The sequence below is a fragment of the Vipera ursinii genome (genome assembly GCF_947247035.1).
Source record: "Vipera ursinii genome assembly, chromosome: 6".
Taxonomy (NCBI): domain Eukaryota; kingdom Metazoa; phylum Chordata; class Lepidosauria; order Squamata; family Viperidae; genus Vipera; species Vipera ursinii.
The window spans coordinates 25,523,155-25,550,938 of NC_139515.1; the positions used below are offsets into that span (position 1 = coordinate 25,523,155).

Sequence of the window (27,784 nt, forward strand, 5' to 3'; positions counted from 1 at the left end):
GAATTCTTTTGGTTTGGAGCATTTCTTGTCAGCTTGTTGTTGTTTTTTTTGTATGATTCCTTTACCTCCTCGAGTGCTTACTAATTGCAGTTCAGGAATTTTGCAATTGTGTATTCCATTCTTTTAAAGAAGCTGTTTGAGGAGTGGCTGCCTGTAGCCACTTTGAATGGGGTTAATCCAGTGCTATTATGTACCACAATGTTATAAGCCATAGCAAAAGGGAAGAGGTGTGCCAATCGTTTTGCTGGTAATTAAAATAGCATCTGATGTATTGTTCCAGGACTCCATTCACACATTCACCCCCCATTCATTTCCGGATTGTGGGAGGAGCTATAGTTCCAAGAAAAAGTATGTAAAGCCTTTGGGATTACGTGGAGTTTTGCATGAATTGGCCATAAAAAGCGCTCTAAACATCATGTAAGTCACAACAATAGAAAAACACAGTCTGCTTAAAATAATACTATACAAACATTAGCTGTTGTCATGTTTTAATTAAACATAACATGTAAACATTCACAGTGCAGGGTGGAAAAAAGTATGTGAACCCCTAGCCTAATGACTTCTCCAAGAGCTAATTGGAGCCAGGAGTGAGCCAACCTTGACTCCAACCAGTGTGATGATATTGGATGTCTTGCTGACAGCTGTCCTGCCTTTTAAAAACACACACCTGTTTTGGGTTTACTGGTCTCAAGAAGCACTGTCTGATGTGAACCATGCCTCGCAGAAAAGAGCTCTCAGAAGACCTACGATCAAGAATTGTTGACTTGCATGAAGCTGGAAAGGGTTACAAAAGTATCTCCAAAAGCCTTGATGTTCATGTGTCCACGGTAAGACAGACTGTCTACAAATGGAGAAAGTTTAGCACTGTTGCTACTCTCCCTAGGCGTGGTCGTCCTGTAAAAATGACTGCAAGAGCACAGCGCATAATGCTTAATGAGGTAAAGAAGAATCCTAGAGTGTCAGCTAAAGACCTACATAAATCTCTGGCACATGCTAACATTTTTGTTGACACATCTACAATAAGCAAAACATTAAACAAGAATGGAGTACATGGGAGGACACCACGGAGGAAGCCATTGCTGTCCAAAAAAAATATTGCAGCACGTTTGAAGTTTGCAAAAGAGCACCTGGATGTTCCACAGCACTACTGGCAAAATATACTGTGGACAGATGAAACCAAAATTGAGTTGTTTGGGAAAAACACACAACACTATGTGTGGAGAAAAAAAGGCACAGCACACCAACATCAAAACCTCATCCCCACTGTAAAACATGGCGGAGGGAGCATCATGGTTTGGGGCTGCTTTGCTGCCTCAGGGCCTGGACGGATTGTTGTCATTGATGGGAAAATGAATTCCAGAGTTTATCAGGACATTTTGCAGGAAAACGTACGACCATCTGTCCGCCAACTGAAGCTCCGCAGAGGATGGGTGATGCAACAGGACAATGACCCAAAGCGTACAAGTAATTCAACAAAACAGTGGCTTCAACAGAACAGAATACGCCTTCTGGAGTGGTCCAGTCAGAGTCCTGACCTCAACCCGATTGAAATGCTGTGGCATGACCTTAAGAGAGCGATTCACACCAGACATCCCAAGAATATTGCTACACTGAAACAGTTTTGTGCAGAGGAGTGGTCCAAAATTACTCCAGATCGTTGTGCAGGTCTGATCTGCAACTACAGGAAACGTTTGGTTGAGGTTATTGCTGCCAAAGGAGGGTCAGCCAGTTATTAAGTCCAAAGGTTCACATACTTTTTCCACCCTGCACTGTGAATATTTCCATCTTATGTTCAATTAAAACATGACAACAGCTAATGTTTGTGTAGTATTATTTTAAGCAGACTGTGTTTTTCTATTGTTGTGACTTACATGACGTTTAGAGCGCATTTTATGGCCAATTCATGCAAAACTCCACGTAATCCCAAAGGGTTTACATACTTTTTCTTGCAACTGTAAGTCCCTAGGTGATCCCCAACAGTTTCAAGAACTCTTGCCAGAACCACAATGTAAATTAAGTCCTGCAATCTGATATGATTCTCTCTGGCACCCCGTGAAGTCTCTAAATATGCTGTACGAATAGTTTAGCTAAGGAGTGAGCTCAGGGGACACCTTTTGGCACAGCACAAAGTGCACCTGTTTAGAGAAGAGGTCAGTTATCACCCAAATTATGGATTTCCCTGAATTAAAGTCCATTTAAATTTCTTTCCATGGAGCTTTAGACTCTAGCTTTAGACAGTGGCTGGAGGAGTCCCAGGGTTTTCCCTTGGCACCTTTTTGTGGAGGCATAAATGGGGCAGCTGGCTTCATAGCTCTCTATGTCCTTTTTTTGTGAAGGCAACCAGAATTGGTGCTTCACAAGGTGTAGGGTTTTTATGAAGCCAAAATGCCCAGCCAATTTTAAGTCGGGAATTTTTTGTAGGACCATTACCTGTTGACTCTCTGAGATATACAGTTTACATGCCAGTTGCCTATTTCCTCGTCCTCCCCAGCTCCCTAACAATTTATAGCAGGCTGCCAGAAAAGCACTAAGTTCATGACAGAACTGATGCTAAAAGTAAACAGCCCAATCAAAGAACCATCAAGACTTTCCCACCCACAATGGCAGGGCAAGCCACTAGGGCTTCCTACTAACACTGATGATGTTACCTAGTTAAATGTCTGCAAGAAAACAACTCCACTGAGAGAGCACCAAGGACCCCTCATTTTAGAAAAGGCTTAGTTGCAGATCTATAGCAATTTTTAGTATCTAGCAAGGCTAATTTGAAAATGAGAACCAGCATAATATTGAATCAGTGTGTGAGGACTAAAAATTCTAGATGCAGAATTTCTTTATTCCACAGCCCTAACAGAGCTGCTCCATCTAGTGATATAATTAAAAACAACAACTAGTAATTCTTCTTTCGAGGACTTTACTATATTTAACATGGCCCTGTTAGATCAGAAGGTGACTGATGAAGCTGGACTGATTTCAGAGAAAGGAATTTGGGGAGGGGGCATGAATCTGTTAGTTTGAGTGAAACCCTTAACTCCACTTGGAATTGGCTTGTGACGAGGGTCTTTGAATTGTTCCTATGGAGTATCTTGGTGTTTTTCATCCTATGGGATGAAATAAGATCTGGGGGATGAAATGACAGAAGAATTGCTTAGCCCACCATTGAAGAATGACGGAGAGTAAATCTGACCGAACACATTTAATAACCATATTAGCAATTATATCATGGTGATAAAAGCAGCAAAATATAACAATTTTTCTACTTTTGGGCATCCACAGATACAAACCAGCAGCTTGTTTTAAAATGATCAGTTCCCTCACGCAAGAATATTCATAGGGCTACTGTGAGGAATATTTTAGGCATCTGACAAATAAAGTATCTTGGATTTGCTTTGAGGTGAACTCTGGCTGGGCAGGCCTGAATTTGTTTATTGAGGCATGATCTTTCTTGATAACCTCTGATTGGTGGTTGTGCAACCATCCTAAGTGCTCCTTGGTTTCTTAGTAGCTTTCAATGCCATTGATAGCGATATAGTTCAGGATTGATAACAGGGACTGTGAAGCCTATGTTCTAGTGATACTCTTTTCTCCATGACCTGCTGATGCAAAGAGAGGGGTTGAGTCTGAAGCCTCTAGTTTGCATGGGGCCATAGAGCTCAGTATTCTTGCCCCTTCAGTTTAACATTTATATGAAGCTGTTGGGAAAGATCACTATCAGCTTCAGGTCAGGTATAATCAGTAGATGAATCATACTCAGCTGTATATATAAACCAGTGACTGAACGAGTGATACTGTTAAGGGCTTGTCCCAGTGCCTAGAGCTGTCAAGGCCTGGATGAGAGGAACAACCTTAAACATTAATAGAATCAAGTGACTATAAATTCAGGGTCCAACAGGTTCTAGGGTGTTTTTTAGTTATGGCAGCTGTGGCTAAGAAGGCCTTGCACAGATTTATCTTGTGCATAATATTACCATTTTGTGTGAAAAGAGACAGGTATTGGGGATTAGTACGCAAAGACAGCTGCTAAGAATGATTTGAAAACTATTATAATGTTCCTTCTATTTCTAAGTTCCTAATATTTAAGTCTTTTTAACAAATTCTCAATAAAATAATTCTATGCTCATGTATAACCCTAGACATATGTTTACAGAAATAAAATATTAAAAACAAATAATAACCACTATTGAAGCAGAAAATGATTCTGAATTAAATATATCAAATGTCAGCTTTCTTCTCAATATCTACTTCATAACTATACAGATGTTAGTTCAGAATTTTTCATTTTCTCTATAATCTGAAGAAGTTAGAACTAAATTGAAAGAAGCTTGGAGAGCAAACCACTGCCTAAATTTCATTCAGTCACAAATTGCATCCAATCCTAGGACCCTCTTTTTGAGCAGTTTTACATAAATTTAAGCATGTGATTTTATAAGCCATTACAAGATAGTCAAACATTTGTGCCTCAGTTATTATCACAAGTCAGCAGAGAGTACAGACATATAGTAATAAAGTTGTATATAGACTTTATAGAGTTTGGGTGAAAATTTATAGCAATGGCTGCATATAGTTTTTGATCCCAAGCCTCGGGAACCCTATTGGTTTTATTGTAAGAGTGAACTTGTTATTTATTTTTTATTTATATATCAAATTGGATGCTCTTGGATCACCATAGTAACTTTATGCAGTTTGTTAATCTAATCATACGCTTAGGTCTTATTAGTATAAAAATTGGTCTCATTCTATATGAGATTGCTGAATGCTTATGGGTTTTTTGTGCATACAAGCCCGTTTTCATATTTCACTCTTAGAATAACATATAATGTCATTCTTTTATTGAACCAAATAAAAAATTAATATTGAAATGGAAATTCCATAAAACAAGCAGTAAAATTGTTACATCATGAACTTCTATACAATCTAAGATGCGACGGAATACAAATATTTATACCAAATATAACTTCCAGTTTAAAAATTGGAAGGCCTCACAATAGATACAAAAATCTAGTTAAATAATGTTTGCTAACTGAGGAAGTTGTTTTTTATTTTTAAGGTATTTTTCTTCATTTAAACTGATGTAGTTTGAAGTACCTTAATATCAAATGTTTTTATTTATTTATTTATTTATTTATTTATTGATGGGATTTATATCCCGCCCTATCTCCTGAAGGACTCAGGGCGGCTCACAATAAAACATATAATAAGTACATAAATCAAGATAAAATGAAAATTGAGAACATCAGTGCAATAAAAAATTAGAGAATTTTAAAATGAATTAAAAATACTAAATATAAATTAATTAAAATGCCTGTCAGTCTAGGTCAGCTTGGTGGAACAGGTGTGTTTTGAGGCCGCGGCGAAAGGATTGGAGGTTTTGGGCTATCCGAAGCTCAGGGGGGAGCTGATTCCATAGGGTTGGTGCTCCCACAGAGAAGGCCCTTCCCCTGGGGGTCGCCAGCCGACATTGCCTAGCTGACGGTACCCTGAGGAGGCCTTCTCTGTGTGAGCGTACTGGACGATGGGAATTTGTTCCCGGCAGCAGATGGTCCTGCAAGTATCCCGGACCTAAGCCATGTAGGGCTTTAAAGGTAAGTACCAGCACCTTAAATCTCACCCGGAGGGCAACTGGTAGCCAATGCAGCTCACGCAGGAGGGGTGTAATATGGGAGTATCGGGAAGCTCCCATCACAACCCGTGCAGCTGCATTCTGCACCAGCTGAAGCCTCCGGGTGGTCTTCAAGGGCAGCCCCATGTAGAGAGCATTACAGTAATCAATACGGGAGGTAACGAGTGCGTGGGTGACTGTACGTAGGGCATCTCGGTCCAAAAAGGGGCGCAATTGGTATATAAGACGAATCTGGGCAAATGCCCCCCTAGCCACGGTTCCAATGTGATCTTCAAAACTGAGTCGTGAATCTAGGAGGACGCCCAGATTGCGTGCTTTATCAATGGGAGGTAACATCTCTCCTCCTATAGTCAGAGATGGAACCTCTTGGACTAAACGAGATGACGGTATGTACAGCCACTCAGTCTTGGCCGGGTTGAGTCGAAGCCTGTTTTCTCCCATCCAAATCTGTACTGCTTCCAGACAACGGGACATCACATCAAGGGCATCACTGGGTTGGTTCGGGGTGGAGATGAATAGCTGGGTATCATCAGCATATTGATGATATTTCACCCCGAAGCTACGGATGATCTCTCCCAGCGGCTTCATATAGATGTTGAACAGGAGGGGCGAGAGCACCGAACCCTGAGGCACTCCACAATTAAGAGGCCTAGGGCTTGACCTCTGCCCTCCTGCCAACACCGTCTGCGAACGGTCCGAGAGGTAGGAGGAGAACCAACGCAGAACGGTTCCTCCCACTCCCAGCCCCTCAAGACGACGCAGTAAGATACCATGGTCGATGGTATCAAAAGCCGCTGATAGATCTAATAGGACCAGGACAGAAGAATAACCTCTATCTCGGGCCCGCCAGAGATCATTCACCAGCGCGACCAATGCCGTCTCCGTGCTGTGCCCCGGCCTGAAACCCGATTGGTACGGATCTAGATATTCAGCTTCCTCCAGGTTCAAAGGGAGCTGTCGTGCCACCACACTCTCAACGACCTTCGCAAGGAAGCGAAGGTTGGAGACAGGACGGAAGTTGTTTAAAACAGCTGGGTCCAGTGCCGGTTTCTTGAGGAGGGGCCTTACCACCGCCTCTTTCAAGGCAGCAGGGAAGTACCCTTCACTCAGTGAGGCATTGATAACTGCTAGGAGCCAGCCTCGTGTAACCTCCCGAGAAGCATAGACTAGCCAGGAGGGACACGGGTCCAACAAACATGTGGCGGCACTTAGTTTCCCCATGATCTTGTCCACTTCATCCGGAGTCACAGGATCGAACTCTTCCCAGATGTACTTGGCCAACTTCATCGATTTCCTCTCATTAGATACTGCCCAGTCAGAGTCCAGACCAGCCCGAATCTGAGCAATTTTGTCCACCAGATATTTACTAAATTCCTCAGCCCGTCCATGTAGGGGGTCCTCTCCCGTCTCTTGACTTAAAAGGGAGCGGACCACTCTAAATAGGGCGGCCGGGCGATTATCTGCGGACGCAATGAGGGTGGTGAAGTAGGCGCGCTTTGCCACCCTCATTGCCACAAGATAGGATCTAGAAAAGGATCTTAACTGTGTTCGGTCAGACTCAGACCGACTGGCTCTCCAAATGCTCTCTAGGCCCCTTCTCTGGCGCTTCATCTCCCGCAGGTCCTTGGAGAACCAAGGAGCGAGTCGGGACTTGCGCCGGGTCAGAGGCCGCAAAGGGACAACGCGGTCGAGCGCCTCCGAAGCAGCCTGTTGCCAGGCATTAACTAAGGACTCGACCGGGTTGTGGGAGAGGGAGGTGGGAATCGGTCCAAGCGCCATCTGGAATTTATCTGGGTCCATCAGGCGCCTGGGGCGGAACCACCTGGTCGGTTCCGCTTCCTGACATCGGGGGGTGACGTGACGGAGGCCCAACCGCAGGAGGTAGTGGTCTGTCCATGAAAGGGGTTGTGATGTTGGAGTAACCCCACCCAGCCCATTTAGCCACTGCCCAGAGACAAAAATTAGATCCGGCATGTTTCCTCCCTCGTGAGTTGGGTCCTGAGTAATTTGAGTAAGGTCCATGGCCGTCATGGAGGCCATGAACTCTCGGGCCACTTCTGATGCACTGCCCAGGGAAGGTAGATTAAAGTCTCCCAGTACCATAAGCTTTGGAAATTCGACCGCCAATCCTGAGATGGCGTCAGGTAGCTTGGGTAGAACCGTTGCTGTGCAGCTTGGAGAGAGGTATACCAGAAGTAGACCCAACTGACCACCAGGACCCCACCTTAAGAGGAGGGATTCACATCCGTCTATCTGAGGGGCAGTGGCCTCCCGCGGATGGAGGGTCTCTCTGATAACGATCGCCACGCCACCTCCCCTACCCTGAGCTCGAGGTTGATGTAGCACACGGAAACCTGGAGGGGATAAATCAGTCAGAGGGACCCCTCCCTCTGGGCCCAGCCAGGTTTCCGTGATGCATGCCAGGTCTGCGCCTTCCTCCTCGATCAAGTCATGGATGAGGGGAGCTTTATTCACAACAGACCTGGCATTAAAATAGATCAGCCTGAGCTCAGGAGTCAGACCTCCCTCTTCCCCAGGGCAGCAAGCGGGAGCCAGAGGGTCAGAGCGCGCCACAGCAAGAAGATAGCGTGGGCGTGATCTCAGAATACGATATGACCCTCTGCTCCTCCATCTGCTGCCATTCCCAATTACTGTGGGGATCGGTATCCCTGTCCCATCCCCCTGGTTTACAAGACTCTCCTTGGCCCTCATATTGCCGCGACCATTGGCCAACTTAGGCTGAGACAGGTCCGGTGGGATCTTCCCCTCGATTTGCTGGGCCTGACCCTCCCCCCTCCCTAACCCTTCAAAAATTTTTAAAAGAAAACCCAAGAGCCTCTTCTTGGCGCCATGCCACCTCTCGGGGTCCCAGGACCCGTCATTAAGGAAACGGCGGCGTAGGTCTGATGGCCATCTCTGAGAGAGTGGGGAAGCTCTCAGGGCAAGTAGCTCACTTCTGGTGTAAGCCATCAGAGGTGGAAATAGGAGTAAAGGACGAGCTGGTAGGAACAACTGCATATCAAGACCACAGAGCTGAAGTAGTGGCTCCTGAGAACATGGTCACCCTCTCACAGTGATCAGGATCTCAGGGGGTCACCATCCAGCTCCGGGTAGGTCGCAGGAGGAGAGAGAGTCCGGTGAATGCTAGCATAGTCTGTTGGTGGATAACTTCGTAGCTCCGGTGATGAGCGATGGTAGTTCATCTATCTCCATGCCTAAGATGTCATCGCGACCGAGGGGCTGTAGTCAGTCTCCGGTGAAAAAATGAAGGAGGGATTATCTGGACTTAAAGTATGATCCCGAGAGGATAACTGCTATCTCGGGGGCCTTTCGGCACATCCCACCTCCAAATAAAGCTTCAGGTGGTCCCTGGTGAATTCCGCCCTCCAGACCAGATATAGGAGGGTTTTAAATGGCGCTCTAGCCTACAGACGGTGGCCATCATCCCACAGACCTCTGTCGTGGGGGGGGAGCGCGATGATCTTATAGATGGGCAGATGGGGGGCAGCAGCCACCAATTCTGGAGCCTCGCCGTCCGGGCTACCTTTGTAGGCAGCCCCAGGTCGTTACAGCTCCTCCACAGGTGGCTGCAGGGCCGGACCGTTTGTCTATCGAAGGGAGATCGATCAGGTCGTTGTATGTCCGTTGCAGGCTTCCACATGCCGCGCATCCAAGCAGGCCGCTTAACAGCTGATTTGGAGGCCGCTGCAAGATCCCACTGGCAGCTGCCGGCTAGTATATGCTCTTTTATAATTTTGTCACTTTATTTTCTGCATTTTTATTTTTCTTTGTTTGGGTTTTTTACAGTTATTGACAACCACTCTTCTGGAGATTCAGTAAGGTAGGATTTAAATTTCGATTTAAATTCAGGAAGTTCCAGAAAGAGATAGATTCTTATTTTTGTATATATATGCATTTCTGTTTAAGCAATTCTGAAAAAGCAGATGATGATAGCTGGCTTTCTTCAGAAGAAGAGGATCTAGGCTGCAGTCCCAAGGTAGGATTTTGTACAATGAATACTCAAAACCACTAACAATGACAGTCTTGTTATGATACTAATTAATACTTGTTTGGATGGAAAGAAAATATGAACTACAATTCAGATCCTAAGTTTAATGCAATACATACAGCTTGAGCCGTGGTGACGCAGTGGTTAGAATGCAGGACTACAGGCTACTTCTGCTGACGGCCGACTGCCTTCAGTTTGGCAGTTTGATTCTTACCAGCTCAAGGTTGACTCAGCCTTCCATCCTTTTGAGGTCGGTAAAATGAGGACCCAGATTGTCGGAAGCAATATGCTGACTTTGTGAACCACTTAGAAAGGGCTGTAAAGCACTATGAAACGTTATATAAATCTAAGTGCTATTGCTATTGATTGTTATAGCTAATCAGTATTCAGACTTTACAGATGAGATCCTAAATGAAATTATTGAAAAACTAAAGCAAAAGGTTTTAATCTGAAGAGTGAGTGCAGCCATAGAATAAGGGAACAAGTAGAGCAGTTTGAATACAGTATGCTATCCTAGTTTCAAGAATGTGGATACTACTGAAAAACGCCCAATAAGGGAGCACCTGAATCAGAAAACGTATTTTGACCTGCAATCAGAACAAAACAGATCCTTTTGGGATGGTTCCATCAGAAAGATTCATGTGCCTTGTTTATGATACAGCAACATTCAAAATACTTTTAACTATTTCATGTGAAAGAAAATAATTCATGATGTTCCACTGTGGAGAATGATGAGAATTTAAAACAAATGCTTTGTTTTTTGTTCTAGTTTCACAAAAATAGGAGGCAGAGCAGGCCATTCGAACTCCACTAATACCCATTCTACAGGAAAACAGATTAAAACGTTAAAAATAATTCCTATAGCAAACAATCTAAACAGCAATTAAGTCCATATTTTGCAACCTGGTAGACCTATGGAAGCAGCCACAGAACTGAGCCCAGAGAAGAAATAGACAACAGATGGTAGACTGGGTTCAATAGCAAAAACTTACTCACTTTGTTAAGTTCAATTAAAAAACCAAAGGTTGCATTTAGAACCTCGAAAGCTCAACATCACAGCAATATTTATAATGCAATTTCATACTTTTGCAGTTGGAAAATTGCTGGAAAAAAGGATAGAAATCTCATAAAGATAACATTACATTACCATCCATTAACTGGGACTTCTCTATAATCAATAATTCTGCAATTGTTTCTATTCTCTAAATTTAATTGTTCTTCAGCATTTCTGCCCTTTACTTCCAATGAATAGTAGCAAGAATAGGATGAACTTGCTATTTTATTGGTTGATAATTCTACAAGTCTTCATTATATGTAAGTATTTAAAACTAGCCAGTCACTGGACCTAAAATCGTATAGAACAGAGGTCCCCAACCTTTTGGGCACCAGGAACCATTTCCATGGAGAAAGATTTTTCTGTGGACCAGAGGGTGCGTGGTTTTGTGTGCTGCCTACATCTCATGGATGGGGGTTTGCTTGTTTGTGTGGACCAGTTGCTGGCATGCCGCAGCCCGGTACTAGTCTACGGACCGGGGTGGGGACCCCTGATATAGAACAAAATACCCCAAGCTTAGAACAAAAAGTTTGGTTCTGAATTTGGAACAAAAATATTGGAACAGGATTTTCTAAGCTGAAGCCATTTGAAAAAGCTGTGTTGAGCTCAGGAGTGAGTATGGTTTTGTACTAGTATTTGGATGACTGTCATTTGAAAAATATGCATAGAATCAGAATTGAAAGGGGCCATTTATTCATCAATTCTATCTCCTGCTTAATGCTGTATTCCAAATTAGCCAGGTGGTTAAAATTAAAATAATATGATTTTGTCAGTGTGGGTAGAAGTTTGGACTAGACCAGGAAGACACACTGTTTTAAGTTTCACTTAGCTCATACGTTGGTTACAGAATAAAGTAGGAAAGGGGAGGGTTGATAACATTTATCAATCAAGGTTTTTTGGAAGAAGAGCAAAATGTAAAGATAGTATAGAAATGCTTGTTACAGTGAAAACTTCTGTCTGCTTCAACTTTCATTCTTAGAAACCAGAAAAAACAAGTTTGGCTCAGCTAATCAAAGGTGCACGGGACTTCTTGAAAAATTGTAAGTTGCTTGGAAAAATAAGTTATGATTATACTGCCTATCTACAGAAAACATTAAATTTTTTTTAATCGCTGTGTGTATTTGTATTTTGATGCAGTAGATGAGAAAGATTGCGCCATCCAAACAGAAGTCTTAGGCAGTTCACAGCAAAATAAAGCAGATTGTGAATGCAATGAATCCCTTCCTAAGCCTTTGTTCCAAGTCAAAACCTTTCCTCATTCTATCCATTCCTCTCCTGGCTCCTTTTCTAAATGTTCCCAGAGAACCTTGCATTCTAAACAGGTAATAAGTTTAAATTCATCCATTGTATTGTATTATTTATTGTATATTTTTATACCCACATGTGATTTTGTGAAGACAATGAAAACAAAAATCAGTCAAAAGAAATTATTAAAAGAAATATGCAAAAACCCTTCCATCCTTCCGAGGTAGGTAAAATGAGGACCCAGATTGTTTGGGGCAATAAGCTGACTTTGTAATAATGCCGCTGGGGGGGGGAAAGCCCTAATAATAAGCAGGCATATACATAGAATGAAGGCTACTGCTACGCTTGTAAGCCGCCCTGAGTTTTCGGAGAAGGGCGGGATATAAATGGAATTTTTAAAAAAAGATTAATCCCAATAAGCAAGAATTAAATGATTCTGACAGTTCTTTTGCAAGCAGTAAGGAAGAAGAATTTAATGGGAAGAGGAAAAAAGAGAAGAAAAATGAAAAAGAAGAGGAGGAGGAGGAAAAAGTAAAAGAAATGGAGGAGCACTGCAATACAGAAGGGGAGGAAGAAAACATAAAACAAATTTGGAGCAAGGCAGAAAATAAGGAAGAAGAATATGTTGACACATCAGGAGGGAAAGAACATTCCAGAGAAAATGAACACGAGAGGGAAGCAAATCTTTTTAAGTGTAATAATGAAGAATGCAATGTACAAAATGACAAGATGCAAGGTGGTACTAATATTTGTGAAGCTTTTATTTCTGGTCATTCTGAATCTTCACGTGACCATGCAATTACTAACAAGGTAAATAGGAAACTGCCTGAACATTCAATTGAAAAAAAATCTAGTTATGAAAATCAAATTCAGAAGTTACAAAAACCCCAGGACACTGATAATAATAATAAATTGTCATATGAAAATCAAAAACGGTTTTGCAAAAATGTTTTTTCTTTGGAGAATGTTGGAAAAACTACACTCTTTACTTTCTCTACTAACTCCCATGAAAATGGCATGGATTCCCTTCTGGATGATATTGAAAATCGTAATTGTGGATCAGAAGCAGAACTTGGAAAAACCACGAATATACAACAGAATAGGAATCCTGATTTTGCAGGATATCAGAACCCTGGAGAAAAGGAATGTATGGATTAAAAAAAAAACGAAGAAGCAATATATGAGCCAACAATATATAAACATAGTGAGGATGAAAATCTGAAAACTTTCCAATCTGATTTGAAAGTAAGTGAATCTATTGCAAAGGGAAAATGTTTTTAATAAAATTGGATTTCATAAATAAAAAACTGTACTTTAACAAGTTTGTTCATTAATGATACTTTAATGGCACAGCAGAAATAAAATCCATTCCTAATCATTTAGACTAGGGCACACTAGCTCCCGGGCTGCAGCCTGTTCGAAACCGAACCATGGGAGAATGGGCAAGCACACGCATGAAGTTCCACTTTTGAGCAGAGGGCGCTTGGGCTCACATGTGAAGCTCCATTTGCAGGAGTGGAGCTTCATGAGTGCAAGTACTCTCCACTCACGTAAGTAGAGCTTTACTCACAAGCAGAAGTGTTTGCCGCTCACACAAGTGGAGTTTTGCACGTAAGTGCAAGCAACCTCCGCTTGTGCACAATCTCCATTTGTGCAAGTGGAGGGCACGCATATACACCACTGACACAAATGGAGCTGTGCATGTGCCTGCCATTCACAGCCCCCCCCCATGCTAGGCTGGGCCACCATACTGGAAAGGTTGGGGACCGCTGATTTAGAGTAAAGAATCCAGATTAATGCAGAGATTTGATAATATTCAAATGAAGTGAAAATATCCAAACGGGCTTAATAGTTTAGTTCTACAGTATATACAATTCAAGGTGCTGATTTTATTCTATGAAGCCAAAATTACTTATGGCTAGAATACCCAATGTTCATTCATTCATTCATCAAACAAAAAATATAAATTTGAATAAGCAAAATGAAAAAGCTAAAATGTGACGGACAATAGGCATGTTAGTACACTTACACACACCCCCATACTGCATATCAGTCTTTAAGAATGGCTTCTAATTTTTTCTCAAAATTAATTTTATAATTTTAATTGTAAATTTTTTGGAAGATGCTACAAAGAAAACAAGGCATACAGATTCATACTATAACACAATTATATTTTTTATAGATTGATTAATACTGTAATTGTTTTATTGATTAATAAAATGATAGTAATAACCATTATTTTGTTGATGGTAATAATAACTACATAATATACACAATAAATAAATAAATGTATAATTTATGGTCTTGGTATTATAACATTTTTTTCTGGTATTATAACATGTCATACTTTACATTACACTGAGGATACTTTATAGACATGTCAAACTCGCGACGTCACGTGACGTCTCAAGATGTATCGGGACAGTTTTGCCATTGCCGGCAGGGGTGGGCGTGGCTTCTGGTTGACATGTCCGGCCTGTGGGCCGGCAGTTTGACACCCCTGCTTTAGTAGTTCAGTGTTTCTTAAACTTTTTTCTCTCAGGACCCTTTCCCATTTGTAAAAATTATGGAGGTCCCCAAAAGAGCTTTTGTTTGCATGGGCTATACATATCTATATTTATCATATTAAAAATTAAATTGATGCATTTACTTCTCATGATTGTTTGATAGGAATTTAATATTGTATTTTTAAGCATAGGCTGTTAAATAATTTTAATATTTTGGAGTCCTGGGAGAGTCAGTACATTTGTGATTACCGTATATATTCTTGGCAATATCCCAGACAGTTTATGACTCCCTGATAAAATCACATAGATTAAAATTTTATTCATAAATTCTAAATACTTATTTAAAGTAATAAAAGAACATTACAATTTCCAACTGATATGTACAATAAATACTGAATGTTGTTCTTTCTGTTAGGAGAAATCTTCAAAAGATGATGAACGTGGTGAACAGGATATTGCCAATAAAAAAAGTATTGTTTGTAGGCAGTCTTGGAGTCTTTCACCAAAAGGTATAAGTTTTAGTTATCTTAAGTAATCTGCATCACATGCAAATTAGATCTAATAAAGTCACTTTATATGTTTATCCATTACAGTTTCATTCAGCTAATAGTTTAATAATTAAAATTCATAAAACAAATAATTAATTGGTTATTGCCATTATTTTTAATACAGTTTAATATTAAAAGATTAAAATATATAAACAAAATTGTTTTTGGAAATAGCCTGTTTGTAAGTAAATGCTTTATTATGAACTGGACATCTGTTGGGATGCTATCATGTTACATTTCATTTTTCATGCTCTATGTTTAAAAAATGCTGTGGCTGGTTTCTAAAAATCTGTGTCAGGAGAAGGTTGTTTTCTTTTGTGGAAACTTCTTTTTAATTTGGGGGCTGACCAAGAATACAATTAATTTTGCTTTAACTCCTCAGCAATATTTAGTAAAAGTAGTGTGCATAGCTAATGTCAGAACGACATAGCTATGAGAAACATTTAATTACCGTATTTAAATTAAATAATTGCACTATAATCTAGCTAACTCTTTTGTCTTGCTTTAGCAAGGTGTGACTATAAGAATAGGACTGAGGAATGATAAATTGGCACAACCAAACAAATACGGAGGTGGAGGAATGAATAGCATCTGACAATACTTTTCAAATCTGAATTGCCACAATCTCAGTTTTTGAATAATGAATACTAAGTGTTTTGTAAAGAATTTACTATTTTATTTTACAGCTAAATCAACTTTGGGCATGGACAAAGATGAAGAGGAGAACTGTACAGAATCTCCATGGGATTCAGAAGTAGGTTTTAAAAATTTTCTGTGCTCTATGAGTTCAAAGAAATACTTCCATTTTAAAATCTGTTTTGATATATTGTTTCTTGTATTAATCAGTTTTAGCTTCTAGTGTAAGGGTGTCAAACTGCCGTCCCACAGGCCGGACGCGTCATCAAGAAACTGCGCCCACCCCATTTCCGGCAATGGAGAAAAAGCTCCAATACATCACGTGACATCGCGAGTTTGACATGTCTGTTCTAGTGTTTATGGATATATATAGTTATTTTCCTAAGCACAGAACATTTCTTATTAAATCAGAATAATTTTTGAAGCTCCAAGGAGTTTAGTTTGAGTTCTTTTCCACACAATTACCCATAAGCTTTACCCATTTTGTATTTTGCATTCTCAAAGTGGCCAGCGACAAAAATATTTTTTCTAATTTCAAACCATTTATTTATATACAGAATTCTAGGAATTCATCTCCCTATATAGATATTATATAGGTAAAATTTTCCATGTATTGATCTCTCTCTCTCAATAGATGGAGAAATAGAGATAGATAGAAATTTAATAATAATAATAATAATCTGCAATGAATCAGTCAGTACCTGACAAGGAAGAAACAGTGCAGTTCTGGAAGCAGATATGGGATAACCCAAAGAAACACAACAAGGATGCGGCTTTGTTAAAAGAGGTGGATGCAAATAAAACAGAAGTTAAAATGAAAGAACTAGTAATAACGACAAAAATGGTAGAAAAAAGAGCAAGGAATATCAAAAATTGGTCAGCACCAGGTGAAAATGAACTGCGTGGGTTTTGGCTGAAACAAAGTCATTACTAAAAGTCAATATGGGTTTGGCAAAAACAGATCATGACAGACAAATCTTATTGCATTCTTTGACCAAGTGACAAAATTAGTGGATCAGAGGAATGCTGTGGATATAATTTACTTGGGCTTCAGTAAGGCATTTGATAAAGTAGATCACAACATACTACTTGATAAGATAGAAAAATGTGGGTTAAACAGCATCACCCCCAGATGGATTTGTAGCTGGCTGACCGGCCGTACCCAGCGTGTGGTCCTCAATGGAACCGCATCTACATGGAGGAAAGTGTGTAGTGGGGTGCCCCAGGGCTCTGTTCTGGGCCCAGTGCTCTTCAACATCTTCATCAACGATTTGGACAAAGGGATAGATGGGGAACTCATCAAATTTGCAGACAGCACCAAGCTGGCAGGAATAGCCAACACTCCAGAAGACAGGCTTAAGATACAGGAGGATCTGGACAGACTTGAACACTGGACGCTACCTAACAAAATGAAATTCAGTGGTGAAAAAAGTAAGGTTCTACATTTAGGCAAGAAAAACCAAATGTACAGGTATAGTATAGGTGGTACCTTGCTCAATAATAGTAACTGAGAGGGATCTCGGAGTCCTAGTGGACAATCACTTAAATATGAGCCAGCAGTGTGCTGCAGCTGCCAAAAAAGCCAACACAGTGCTAGGCTGCAGTAACAGGAATAGAATCAAAATCATGTGAAGTATTAATACCACTTTACAATGCCTTGATAAGGCCACACTTGGAATACTCCATCCAGTTTTGGTCACCACAATGTAAAAAAGATGTTGAGACTCTGGAAAGAGTACAGAGAAGAGCAACAAAAATGATTAGAGCACGGTTACTGGTGGGACCATACTGGAAGAAGGATAGTTTGCCTACTATAGAAGAATGGGTACTTAAAGTATCGAATCTTGCAGAAATGTCTAAGATTTCTGCTTATTTGAAGGATCACTCACAAGAAAGATATATTTCAGTTTGGAGAAGATGGATAGATTATATTCAGAATAAATATGGGACTAAAAAGTTCCACTTAGCTTATGAGTAGATTTTAGAGGGATATTGTTATTAATTTTAGTATTAGTATTGTTTATATTTTTGTTTAAGTTATTATGTTTTTAATAATTTGAATGTATCTATGTTAAAGGGGAGTTAAAGCACATTATGAATTTGGTTAATTTTATAATGGACACTTTTATTTAGAATATGATTATTATTATTATTAATATTATATCTATAACCTCTGGGAAGTGGGGGGAAGGGGGTGGTTTGGGGTGGGTGGGTTTTGGGGATATGTATTGTAAATTTTTTTTGTAAAACTCTTTAATAAAAAAAATGATTAGAGGTTTGGAGGCTAAAACATATAAGGAACGGCTGCTGGAATTGGGTATGTCTAGTTTAATGAAGAGAAGGACTAGGGGAGACATGATAGCAGTGTCCAATATCTCGGGCTGCCACAAAGAAGAGGGAGGCAAGCTATTCTTCAAAGCGCCCGAAGGCAGGAGAAGAAGCAACAGATGGAAACTAATCAAGGAGAGAAGCAACCTAGAACTAAGGAGAAACTTCATGAGAGTTAGAACAATTAACCAGTGGAGCAACCTGCCTCCAGAAGCTCTGAATGCTCCAACACTGGAAGTTTTTAAGAAGAGACTGGACAGCCATTTGCCTGATTTTTTTTAAAATCCCATTTATATCCCGCCCTTCTCCGAAGACTCAGGGCGGCTTACAATCTAAAGCACAATGTGCTTAGCAATAGCCTTCATTCTGAGTATATACCTGCTTATTAGGGCTTTCGCCCCCCCCCCCAAGCGGCATTTTTACAAAGTCAGCTTATTACCCCCAACAATCTGGGTCCTCATTTTACCTACCTCGGAAGGATGGAAGGCTGAGTCAACCTTGAGCCTGGTGGGACGCGAACCTGCACTAATTGCAGGCAGCTGGTGTTACTTAAGGAGGCATTAGCCCACTGCTCCACCAAGGGTTTCCTGCCTGAGCAGGGGGTTGGACTAGATGACCTCCAAGGTCCCTTCCAACTTTACTATTATGATTATGATTATATACCCACTCATTGCCAAGCAGTTCAACAATATACTACAAGGAGGAGAAATTGAAAAGTGGCTAACAACTGGGAAAACCTACCTAATAATGAAAAATCCAGCAAAAGGGGCAACGCCAGGCAACTGCAGGCCAATTACCTGCTTATCAACAACTTTCAAATTGCTAACTGGTGTGGTAGCTGATGCAGTACAACAGCATCTAGTTGAAAACAATCTCTTTCCACCCGAATAGAGAGGAAACCGCCCCAATAGCAGAGGAACAAAAGATCAACTCCTAATAGACAAAATGATCTTGGAAAACTGCAAGAAAAGGAAGACCAACCTGAATGTGGCATGGATTGACTACAAAAAGGCATTTGACTCTGCCACATGACTCCATAAACAAATGCCTAGAAATAACAGGAGTCAGTGTAAACATCAGAAAATTTGTGCAAAGATTGATGGCACAATGGAAGACACAGTTGCCGGTCAATGGTGAAAGACTGGGAGAGGTTAATATCGAGAGGAATATTTCAAGGAGGTTCATTATCACCACTACTATTTGTTACTGCACTGTTTCCTCTGTCAACAATACTGTATAACTCAGGACATGGCTATCAAACATCAAAAACATATGCCAGACTATATCCCACCTCCTTTACATGGATGATCTGAAGCTGTATGGAAAAAAATCATCTGAAATAGAATCGCTGCTGAACACTGTCCGGATATATAGCCAAGATATTGCAATGGAGTTTGGCTTGGACAAATGTGCCACACTTACTATCAAACAAGAAAAAATAGTGAAAATTGAAGGAATCAAGATGCCCCACGAAAATAACATTAAGAGTCTGTATGAGGAAGATTACTACAAATACTTTGGTATCCTTCAAGCTGACAACATCAAGCACACTGAAGTCAAGAAAAAGATTAGACGTGAATACATCAAGAGAGTAAAGAAGATCTTGAAAGTCCAAACACAATGGGGGAAATACCGTGAAGGCAATTAACACCTGGGCAATTCCAGTCATTAGATACACAGCTGGAACAATGGACTGGACTCAACCAGAACTAAAAGCAATGAATAGGAAGACCAGAAAAATAATGACAATGAATCATGCCTTTCATCCACGCAGTGACATTGACAGACACTTTCTACCAAGGCAAATAGGTGGACGTGGAATGCTGCAAGTACATCAGATGGTTGAAGAAGAAAAAATGGCTTTGGAAGAATATCTGAAGGACAATGATGAAGATGCACTGAAATTATTATATCAGGAAGGCTTACTGACTACTGGAGAGATCAAACTGGCCTACGAGAAAGACTAAATGAAGAACAGAATAGAGGCATGGGAAGACAAAGCACTACATGGCCAGTACATTAAAAAAATAGCTGGGAAAGCAGATAATAACAAGACTTGGCAATGGCTAAGAGCAGGAAAGCTGAAGAAAGAGACCGAGGGACTAATTCTGGCTGCACAAGACCAAGCCTTAAGGACAAATGCATACAAAGTCTAAATTGAGAAGACAGCAACACACAGTAAGTGCCGCCTATGCAAAGAAGCTGAAGAAACAGTGGGCCACTTGGTAAGCTGCTGCAAGAAGATCGCACAGACTGACTACAAGCAGCAGCATGACAAAGTAGAACACCATTGGCATTGACAAATTCCCCATTAGTCGATTGCAAAAGGCAGCCTTACTGGGAACTGCTTCCATCCTGCGACAATATTTGTAATACCATCAAACATCCACATCTGCCTATCCCAGGTACTTGGTAAGGACTCGATAGGTAGACAAAAATGCCAAATCCAGTCTGAACATCTGGCTGACTGTGCGATGATCAATAATAATAATATAATTTACAATAGGTAATGAGAATAAGCCACTTTTTTGAAATACGTTATGTTTGAGGAAACATATAGACATGCTCTGTCTATACATTTGATTCTTAAAATCAAAATGAAATGAAGTCCTTCACTTCAATAAGGATTTAAGTAAATTATCGCTTAAACCTGTATGCATAGCTCTATAGCACCCTTATTATTAAAAGCAACGTGAACTTACTACTTCGCTTTCCTGCAAGTGCTGGTTGATTTAGATAAATCAGCTTAAAGTGCCTCCTTGAGAGACATAATTCTGTCTCTTTGTCACCTCCATGATATTTCATTGCTGCGTTGAATTAAGGCTGCCCCACAAGGCACAGTAGGTACAAGTGTGGTCATAGAATTTACCAATGGTGTTTAATATTGCTTAGTTGAAATCCTGCCCACAGAGTTAAATAAAGGAGTAAGTTTCTAATTATATGAAATATAAATCAATATGGTATAGGGTCCATAGTTGGAGCTGTGTTAATATTGAAGGCTTGATCTAACATTCTATAGTTTAGCATTACGAATTGTCTTTATGGTTAAAGGTTACTTTAGTTATAAATACATTCTTTTTGTATTTATTAAAATGTTTTTCTTGTATGAGACTCTAATGGCTTCTCTTATATGGCACATAAGAATAGTGATAATTGATACTTATAATTTTGGAATACTAGTAGTTCACTTTGCTTTTGATCCTGAATTGTAACCAACTCATTCTAGAATGCATTCTTCATTAAACTAGGTGTGAGGTAGTTCAGAAGGGAGATTTGAAATTTAGTGCGTAGCACAGATCATATTTTTTGAATTTTGTTAAAAATGACTTTCCACTTATCTTTTCTACTTTTCTACTCTAATAATTTGAAATGAGAACATTTACAATCTATAATATGAATGTCTGTTCAAACATTTCTTAAAAGCTAAACTTAAACCTTAAATTGCTTTTATGTTCTCTGTAACTAAAAGCTTTCATAATATGTTCAGAAATATCTTTCTTTTCTGTAAAAATATAAAGATAAATAAAATGCGTATATGACTATATTTGTATGTATGTTTCTCACATATGTGTGTTTCCAATAGTGTACTTCAGAAAGCCCCAGGAAACTAACTGTTAATTCTTTGCCTACATCTCCTGCCAAAACTGGAATATACATGCACAGTATTATGGAAGAACCATTTAATGGTAAATTTGTCATAAATTATCTTTTTTGATATATTAACATATATAAATATTGTAAATGTTTTTCAGTCATTTAAATATAGAAAATATAATGGATATATTGCCAGCAAATTTCCATAACTGAGTAAAACTTTATCCTGGGTCTGCCTGATTCAAGTTATGCCTTATTGCACAAGTTACACACACACACACACACACACACACACACACACACACACACGAGTGTGTGTGTATATGTGTGTGTGTGTGTGTATAACTTTTGCAATAAGTGTGTGTGTGTATATATATATATATGTGTGTGTATGTACAGTCATGGCCGAAATTGTTGGCACCCCAGAAATTTTTCCAGAAAATCAAGTATTTCTCACAGAAAAGTATTACAGGAACACATGTTTTGCTATACACAGGTTTATTCCCTTTGTGTGTATTGGAACACAACAAAAAAAGGGAGGAAAAAAAGCAAATTGGACATAATGTCAAACAAAACTCCAAAAATGGGCCGGATAAAATTTTTGGCACCCTTTCAAAATTGTGGGTAAACAAGATTGTTTCAAGCATGTGATGCTCCTTTAAACACACCTGGGGCAAGTAACTGTTGTGGGCAATATAAAAATCACACCTGAAAGCAGATAAAAAGGAGAGAAGTTCACTTAGTCTTTGCATTGTGTGTCTGTGTGTGCCACACTAAGCATGGACAACAGAAAGGAGAAGAGAACTGTCTGAGGACTTGAGAACCAAAATTGTGGACAAATATCAACAATCTCAAGGTTAAAAGTCCATCTCCAGAGATCTAGATTTGCCTTTGTCCACAGTGCGCAACATTATCAAGAAGTTTGCAACCCATGGCACTGTAGCAAATCTCCCTGGTCGTGGACAGAAGAGAAAAATTGATGAAAGGTTGCAACGCAGGATAGTCCGGATGGTGGATAAGCAGCCCCAAACAAGTTCCAAAGGAATGCAAGCTGTCCTGCAGGTTCAGGGAGCATCAGTGTCAGCGCGAACTATCCGTCAACATTTAAATGAAATGAAATGCTGTGGCAGGAGACCCAGGAGGACCCCACTGCTGACAAAGAGACATAAAAAAGCATGATTACAGTTTGCAAAAATGTACTTGAGTAAGCCAAAATCCTTCTGGGAAAACGTCTTGTGGACAGATGAGACCAAGATAGAGCTTTTTGGTAAAGCACATCATTCTCCTGTTTACCGAAAACGAAATGAGGCCTACAAAGAAAAGAACACAGTACCTACAGTGAAATGTGGTGGAGGTTCAATGATGTTTTGGGGTTGTTTTGCTGCCTCTGGTACTGGGTGCCTTGAATGTGTGCAAGGCATCATGAAATCTGAGGATTACCAAAGGATTTTGGGTCGCACTGTAGAGCCCAGTGTCAGAAAGCTGGGTTTGCGTCCGAGATCTTGGGTCTTCCAGCAGGACAATGACCCCAAACATACGTCAAAAAGCACCCAGAAATGGATGGCAAGAAAGCACTGGAGAGTTCTGAAGTGGCCAGCAATGAGTCCAGATCTGAATCACATTGAACACCTGTGGAGAGATCTTAAAATTGCTGTTGGGAAAAGGCGCCCTTCCAATAAGAGAGACCTGGAGCAGTTTGCAAAGGAAGAGTGGTCCAAAATTCTTGGTGAGAGGTGTAAGAAGCTTATTGATGGTTATAGGAAGCGACTGATTTCAGTTATTTTTTCCAAAGGGTGTGCAACCAAATATTAAGTTAAGGGTGCCAGTAATTTTGTCCAGCCCATTTTTGGAGTTTTGTTTGACATTATGTCCAATTTGCTTTCTTTCCTCCCTTTTTTGTTGTGTTCCAATACACACAAAGGGAATAAACCTGTGTATAGCAAAACATGTGTTCGTGCAATGCTTTTTTGTGAGAAATACTTGATTTTCTGGAAAAAGTTCTGGGGTACCAACAATTTCGGCCATGACTCTGTGTGTGTGTGTGTGTGTGTGTGTGTGTGTGTGTGTGTGTATGTATATATATATATGTTAAATGTTTGTTAAGTATTTAGAATGCACTTGCTTAAGTCCCAAACACGGGACAGATCTTATTTCCGGTTTCAGCCTAACCCAGACATGTCAAACACAAGGCCCGGGGGGCGGATCCAGCCCGCGAAGTGGTTTCAGGTGGCCCGCGAAGCCATTCTGGAAACAATGAGGGAACGGCCCCTGCTGCCTTTGCCCTGGCCCAGGCCAGCTGGGAGCCAATGTACAATTTCATGGTGGTCATCTATGCTGAAATACATTCAGTCTTAGCTTCACAAGGCCATCTGGAAACAGTGAGGGACCTGCCCATGCCGCATCGGCACTGCCCCCTGGGCGCAAGCTGGGGAGGTATCACCCTTTGTGAGGAATGAAGAAATGCACCATCGCCTGGAAGTGGCCAACATGTGACCGTGCCTACTTTGGGCAGGCTAGGGCCTGGGCAGCGTTGTGCTTCTCTTCAGATTCGTGCCATTCGGCTCAGCCTCTCGGCACTGTCAGGAAAGTGCCCCACTGCCTGCCAAAACCGGGCAGGCTGGGGGCTGGGCAGCACTGTGCAGGTAACATCGACTCTCATGCTGCTCATGGCATCCCCTCCCCCAGAGCCCACCAAGATGGATATGTGAAGTAGGCGAGGGCCATGTGCTGGCCACTTCCAGGCAGTGGTGCATTTCTTCATTCCTCATGAAGGATGACACTTCCCCAGCTGCGTTTCTTGCCTGTTTTTCTCCCTGCCTCATCTCAAATAGGAAAAAATCAAAATTTTGTGCAAGAGGAGGGAGAATAATTCTGATCACAATTTAGATAACCCTAATCCGAAACAAATAATTCATTGTTTCTTCCACTCTTCTACTGGAAACATTCTGACATCCCGAAGTGACTCAGAATGATAGTTTATTATAATGTTTTGCTAATTAGAAAGCAAGTTTTTTTTCTTTTTCTGTAGAAAAAAAATCCTTCCTAGAGAAGATTGAAATCTAATAAAGCCTTCCATTGCCTACAGATAGAGGATGAAATTTTATTGATTTTTTCTTCTTATATTTCATTAATACATTAGTCCACAGGCAATAGTAACTGAAAGAAAAAAACAAAGCAGTATGTCCTTTCCTGGGTAGAATTCTGCAGTTGTTTCAGTCATTTGTTTCTTCGTTCCATAGTGAATGGATGACCCAGCACCCATAAGATTGTATAGCTAAAATCTAGTGACAAAATATTTATATTTGAATTTAATTTCAATAAAGGTTTAAGTGCAGGTTTCCTTTGAAGCTGCTTTCCAAATCAAGTGATCACCTCTGCATATCCTCTAATTTTTGTTCAGATGTACCAGTCAGATTTGGCATATGTTACTGGAAGACACTTCCTCCAGTAAGCTCACCAAAATTTTGGGAACTTGTGCCCAAGAATATACCTTTCTGTTTACTATCGCATACTCTCACAAAAAGCCACTTTGGGTTTTTCTTACCCAAAATTCTTGTGAATAAGATTCTTCTGACTTTGGCTTGTTACAGGGATACTTTTGTTTTAAAACAATACAAAGCAAATTCCATTGCATTTTTCCTTTGATGGGAAGATTCAACATTTGTCTTCATTCACAAATCTGTTTGTGAAGATTAATCTGAATTGCTTTGCATAAACCTAATGGATAACCATGTAAACCTGGAAGCTGTCTAAAAATGAAATCGGACCTTGTGCTCCATTAAGAAATAGAGAAATCAAAATTTGGGGTTTTGAATTGCTCGTAATTATATTCTAAGTTATAGATACTTTGACTGAAAAAAACTGCAATAATATTTAAAATACTCCATATTAAATTCCCTTATGTGTACAAAAGAATGGACCCAAATAGAATGAACTACAAGACCTCAGACTGAAAATGCATATCAGGAGCTACATACATGAAACTAAGTTGGTGAAACTGTCGTTTCTGCCTTTTTACATATCTATTTTTCAGTATCCTAAAATGATATTCAGAAGTACAGTGTATTCAGAAAGTATTCAGACCCTCTTGACTTTTGTCAATTTTGTTATGCTGCAGCCTGATTCCACAGTTGTTGAAATTCAATTCTTTTTTTAATCCGCACTGAGTACCCTATAATGACAAAGTAAAAACAAAATTTTAGAAATGTCTGGAAATTTATTAAAAAGAACTGAAATATCACATTGGCGTACGTATTCAGACTCTTCACTCATTACTTTGTTGAAGCAGCTTTGGTAGCAATTACAGTCTGGAGTCTTTTTGGATAACACACAACAATCTTTGCACACCTGGTTTGGGGGATTTTCTGCCATTCTTCCTTGCAAATCTTCTCAAGCTCTGTCAGGTTGGATGCTGACTGTTGGTGGACAGCCATTTTCAGGTCCCTCTAGAGATGTTCAATAGGGTTCAAGCCAGGGCTCTGGCAGGGCCACTCTAGGACATTCACAGAGTTGTTCCTCAGTTACTCCTGTGTTGTCTTGGCTATGTGCTAGGATCATTGTCATGTTGAAAAGTGAACCTTCAGCCCAGTCTGAGCTCCTGAGTGCTGTGGAACAGGTTTTCATTGAGGATATCCCTGTACTTTGCTCCATTCAGCTTTCCCTCAACCCTGACCAGTCTCCCAGTCCCTATTGCTGAAAAATACCCTCACAGTATGATGCTGCCACCACCATGCTTCTCTGTTGGGATGATATTAGGCAGGAGTTGAGCGATGCCTGGTTTCTTTCAGACATAACGTCAAGAATTGAGGCCAAACAGTTCAATCTTGGTTTAATCAGACCAGAGAATTTTGCTCCTTGTAGTCTGAAAATCCTTCAGGTGCTTTTTTGCAAGCTCCAAGCAGATTTTTGTGTGTTTTGCACTGAAGAATTCTAGCTATTCTGCCATAAAGCCAGATTGGTGGAGGGCTGCAGTGATGGTGGTTCTTCTAGAACTCTGTCCCATCTCCACACAGGATCTTTGGAGCTCAGTCAGAGTGACTATCGGGTTCTTTGGTCACCTCTCTTACCAAGACCCTTCTCCCATGATTGCTCAGTTTGACCAGGCAACTAGCTGTTAGAAAAGTCCTGGTTGTGCCAAATTTCTTCCATTTGAGAATTATGTAGGCCACTGTGCTTTTAGGAATCTTCAGTGCAGCAGAAATTTTATTGTAGCCTTCCCTAGATCCGTGCCTTGCAATAATCCTGACTCTGAGCTCTACAGGCAGTTCCTTTGACCTCATGGCTTTTGCTCTGCTACACTATGCCTTGTCAGCTGGGAGGCCTTCTATAGAGAGTTGTGTGCCTTTCCAAATCATATCCAATCAATTTAATTTACCTTAGGTCGACTCCAAGCAAGGTGTAGGAACATGTCAGCAATGATCAAGAGTTGTTGCAAAGGGTCTGAATACTTATGCCAATGTGATCTTTCAGGTTTTCTTCTTTTTAATAAATTTACCGGCATTTCTAAAATTCTGTTTTCACTTTGTCATTATGGGGTATTGAGTTTAATGAGTAAAAAATGAATTTCAACAACTGTAGAATCTGGTTGCAGTATAACAAAATTGACAAAAGTGAAGGGGGTCTGAAACTTTCTGAATACACTGTATATATGAGAAGCTACTCATTTCTTATAAATATATAACGTATGCTCATGGTATATGAGGACAACATGGAATAGCAGAATTAGGCAAAAATAAGTTGTACTAGATTTTATGCACATGCCCGTGTATTTTTTTAATGCTTTTCTTTATAGAACAAACAAATTTGAGTAGGAAATTAACAGATAAAAGCTATTGAGTACAACTTTATTCTTTATGTACAAGGTTCACTTGCTATGCCTGGAATTTTTTATTTGGTAATATTCAAAATTCACCTTCACTGTGAAACAATTATCTATATTCAACCTCATCTTAAGACAAACATATCTCGGAAAGGTTTTCAGAGTGCAGTGCAACTAACAAATTATAATAATTACAAGTATGTTATCCAACATTTTTATTATAGGTCAGCAATATAGTGAACACAAAATCATCAAAGAATTTAAAAGTAAAGGCAAGGTAAGTATGCAAAGTTCATTTTAATATTGATATTTGTTTGTATTATATGGCTGAAACAAATTTTAACATTTAGTTCTGAAATTAAAGGCACGTTTAATACTAACTAGCTATCATTAAAATGAAATGAAGGAATATTTATCCTGTATCATTA

At 40.1% G+C, this 27,784-nt stretch overlaps 1 protein-coding gene across 1 annotated transcript in view; it reads left to right on the top strand.

Annotated features, from left to right (window-relative positions):
* The first annotated feature begins 11,907 nt into the window (after positions 1-11,907).
* The window catches only part of LOC310642792 (ankyrin repeat domain-containing protein 26-like), a 35,824-nt gene continuing 19,947 nt past the window's right edge, over positions 11,908-27,784 (top strand). Inside the window, exons 1-5 of the mRNA XM_083366718.1 lie at positions 11,908-12,002; positions 14,848-14,941; positions 15,667-15,734; positions 21,528-21,630; positions 27,581-27,633. Coding sequence (XP_083222844.1) covers positions 15,684-15,734; positions 21,528-21,630; positions 27,581-27,633 — 207 coding nt within the window. The 5' untranslated portion in view covers positions 11,908-12,002; positions 14,848-14,941; positions 15,667-15,683. The remainder of the gene's footprint in view (positions 12,003-14,847; positions 14,942-15,666; positions 15,735-21,527; positions 21,631-27,580; positions 27,634-27,784) is intronic.